Here is a 3,485-nt window from a genome sequence, read left to right on the forward strand (position 1 = left end):
ATGTCTCCTTCTGGCTCAAAATCATCGAAGAAAAGTGGCAAGCGCCTGGCTACCCTCGAGGAGGTCTCCCTGGGGCCTGTTGCCCAGGAGGGGTACAAGTCTCGGGCGACCGGATGGGAAGCGGCCGAGCTTCACTCCACTCCCGACCTCGTCCCCATCGGGGCTTGGAGAACATTGTGGAGGTAGCTGGAATCAAGCCTTCCACATCAGGGACCTACCATCGGCCACCTCGCGACGCGGAGATGCCCAATCACAATTACGGCGGCTTCGGGGCCTGGAGCCAGACGCATCTGATGGCTGGGGCTATGCTTCCTCTTCAAGATTATTTTGTTAATTTTTTAGTTTTTGTCGGCCTTGCGCCATAACAACTTATTCCCCAAGCATACCTCCTGCTTTCAGGCTTATTTATTTTTTATTCTTCCCGGGGATGGGGATCTCCCCGCCCGGCGGAAATATTGTACTTTTACGAACTTGTTTCCGTCCCCAAGAAGGGGGACAAACTTAAGGATGGTTTTTATAGGTTTCTGGCCCACCCCGCTAACGAAGGGGTGGTCCCGTATAACAAGCAAACTCACGTTAAGGAGTATCGCCATCGTTTTTTCTTCTCCTCCGGGTTCCGGGCCGTGGACCATCCGAAGCTCCTTATCGAGTGGGTCCGGATTCCTCCCTATGAACGGACCGCACCTACTCAGCCTTTCTTCGGAGAGCCTGTGCCTTTGCCTCTTACGACCGGCCGATCTTGACGTCGAGGGCTCGGTCACTACGGAGAAGCCGCAGAAGGCAAAAATCATCCTTCCGCACCAATCCGTGGAAGACTCTAACCTCTCACGGGTTATCTATCCCAACGTGAGGGCGCCAGTCGCGGAGAAGACCTTCCAGGACGAGATCATTGCCACTGCAGAGAAGAAGTACCAGGAGTATCTCTACCGAAGGCTCGGGAGAAGGCGTACTCTAAGGCCCGTGCGGCTTTCGGGAAGTCACTTCGCGTGGGTAGCCCGGTGGAGAGAAGGAGTCAGGCGATCACCGGGAAGCCCCTTCACATTGGGGATTCAACGGAGAGAAGGGCTCCCAGGCCACAACCTTCAGCTCAAGAGCCAAATACTGGGGCTCCTGGTGCCAGCACTTCCGGCGCTGGCGGTAAGTCTCCTTTGGTAGTTCATTATGTTCCTTCTGTTGGCGAGTATGCCAGTCTTAGGCCCGTAGGGTTCGACGAGCGTCTTTATAGGTTTAGGATGCCCTCGACCCGGTGGGGGGATCATTTGAAGGAATTTTACTTTTCAAACTTAGGAGATTTCCTAGGTCGGTCCCGGATGGGTTCTGGTCCTCCGGAGCCCGTTCCCTTAGGCCCTTCAGCTTACATTACATCCAGCTGGGTCCGGCCTTCGGACAGCTATCTCGGAGATGATGCTGCCAGTATCAAAATTCAGAACTTTGCTAGGGCCTAGTTAGAGAGTCAGGGTAGGACTAGCTTGCTTGCCATATCTTGTGTTGGTGGTTTCCCACAGATGCTCTAACACTTGCTTTCTTTTGTTGTAGTAGGTGCTTCTATGGACGCCATTTTGGCCGAACTTGCTGGGGTTCACACTCCTGAGGCTCCTCCTCCCTTTACTTCTTCCCCGATGGCCCCCGCTTTAAAGATTTCTTCCAGTGCTCCTCCAGACACTATTGATTTAGTGGATGACGAGGAGGTCTTTGCTTAGGGAGAAGGTCAAGAAAAGCAATGGGGCTTTTCTGAGGAAGTTGAAGAAGGTGCAGGAGGACTCCAGGCTCTTCCTGAGGAAGTTGAAGAGGGTGAAGAAGAGCAAGAAATTGCTCTGATTCGCAAGCGTAAAGGCAAAATGATTGCCCAGGAGGAGCCCAAGCCGCCTCAGAGGGCTGATACTCCGGCCCACGGTCTTGATGGTGGGGGCTCTCCCATGGAAGAACATACTGCCCCTCCCAACATTGTGCTGACTCCGGTTCCTGGAGACGAGGCGAGACAGGAGCTCCGGATAGCTAAACACAACTACGCCATGGATGAATACTCCCGGGGGTATGCTGAGGTGGAAGCCCTTAGGAGGGTTCTGCGGGTTGAGGTGCAAAACACCATCAATAACCCGGAGTACCAGAATCCGTGGGACCTAAATTTGGACCCCCTATCGGACTGGTTCGGTTGCTTCCTTGGGCCCACCTTAGCTCCCTTTGCTGCGGAGATGACTGGCGAGTTTGCGTCTCAGCTTACCCGGTGTGCGCCTAAGCGGTTCGCTGCTTGTGCATCCTTGAACTCCATCTTCCAAGTCCAGGATCTCAGCCACTCCCTCACTGTGGTAAGTGTTTTGTAATTTTGTTTTTCCCCTTATTCTTTTTGGAGATTCTTTCTTATACTTGTATTGTTTTTTTTTTTAGCTTGCTGCCGAAGCTGGCCGTCTCTCCAAGAACATAATCAACCATGGCTTCAACCTGTCTGATTTTGGGGACATGAACGAAATCAGGAAGGTTCTTCAGGATCTTACTACTGAGAGGCAGCTTTACCAAGAGGCTGCTGAGCGCCGGGAGGCCGCTGCCAAAGCCAATGAGGAAGAGGCTAAGCGGAGGGAAGCCCAGGCGGAGGCGATGATCCGGGAGGAGGCCCTGCGGAGAGACAGGCTGGAGGCCAAGCACCAAGAGGAGCTGAGGGCGGAAGGTGAGGCCACTGCAAAGGCCAGGCGGGAGCTTCGGGAGGCCAGGGAAGCCTTGGACGAGATGGTTGCCAAGGTGAGATCCTTAGAGGAAACTCACCGGGCAAACTTAGAATCCAGGGCCACTCTGGCCGCGGAGCCGATGGAGCTCGGTGGACTTCAAGGAACAAGCCTCAAAGAAGGCAAAAAGGGCTGAGCTTCTTTCTCCCGTTTCCTGCGGCCGGTGCCCTAAGCGCTTCGACGATGGCATCTTCATGGCTTGGTCTACCAATGCCCAAAATATTAAGCTTACCTTCTACCCCAAACCTGAGGAGATGATTGCCAAATTTCGGGAGAAGAAGAAAAAGCTTGATGCCATGGTGGAGGCACGCATCGGACCTCGTCTCCCTCCGCGCATTGATTAGGCCGCTCGAGATTAACCCAGTACAACCAGGATTTCACCCACTTCTCTTTTTTTTTTTATATATATATTTGTTTATATACAGCTATTTTGAGACAATACATTTATATAGCTGTTTTTATTTAGAGGGGAGACAATTTCTAAGGCCTGTCCCCGGGCCATTTGTATATATTTTGACCTGCCCTTTAGGGCTAGGATATTTATACGTGATCTTTTTTGATGCACATATTTCTCTTTTTGACCTGTCCTTTGGATCAGGATTTTTATACTTATGCTTTTTATTTTTGTGCATACTCTTTTTGACCTGCCCTTTGGGTCAGGATATTTTACTTAGTTTGTTTTCTGTCTGTCCGTGCGGTATACTCCTAGTACCCCCCGAGTGGCGTAGAAACTTTGTTTTTAAGGCACTCAGTTTTATTCAACATGTG

General features: G+C 51.8%; 1 protein-coding gene across 1 annotated transcript; it reads left to right on the forward strand.

Annotated features, from left to right (window-relative positions):
* The first annotated feature begins 1,538 nt into the window (after positions 1-1,538).
* Positions 1,539-3,281, forward strand: LOC133037667 (uncharacterized). The gene is made up of 2 exons (XM_061115053.1): positions 1,539-2,306; positions 2,386-3,281. Exons 1-2 carry the CDS (start codon positions 1,839-1,841, stop codon positions 2,851-2,853), a joined length of 936 nt encoding a protein of 311 aa, XP_060971036.1. The 5' UTR covers positions 1,539-1,838; the 3' UTR covers positions 2,854-3,281.
* Positions 3,282-3,485: the final 204 nt, after the last annotated feature.

This window comes from Cannabis sativa, chromosome 5 (assembly GCF_029168945.1).
Source record: "Cannabis sativa cultivar Pink pepper isolate KNU-18-1 chromosome 5, ASM2916894v1, whole genome shotgun sequence".
Taxonomy (NCBI): Eukaryota; Viridiplantae; Streptophyta; class Magnoliopsida; order Rosales; family Cannabaceae; genus Cannabis; species Cannabis sativa.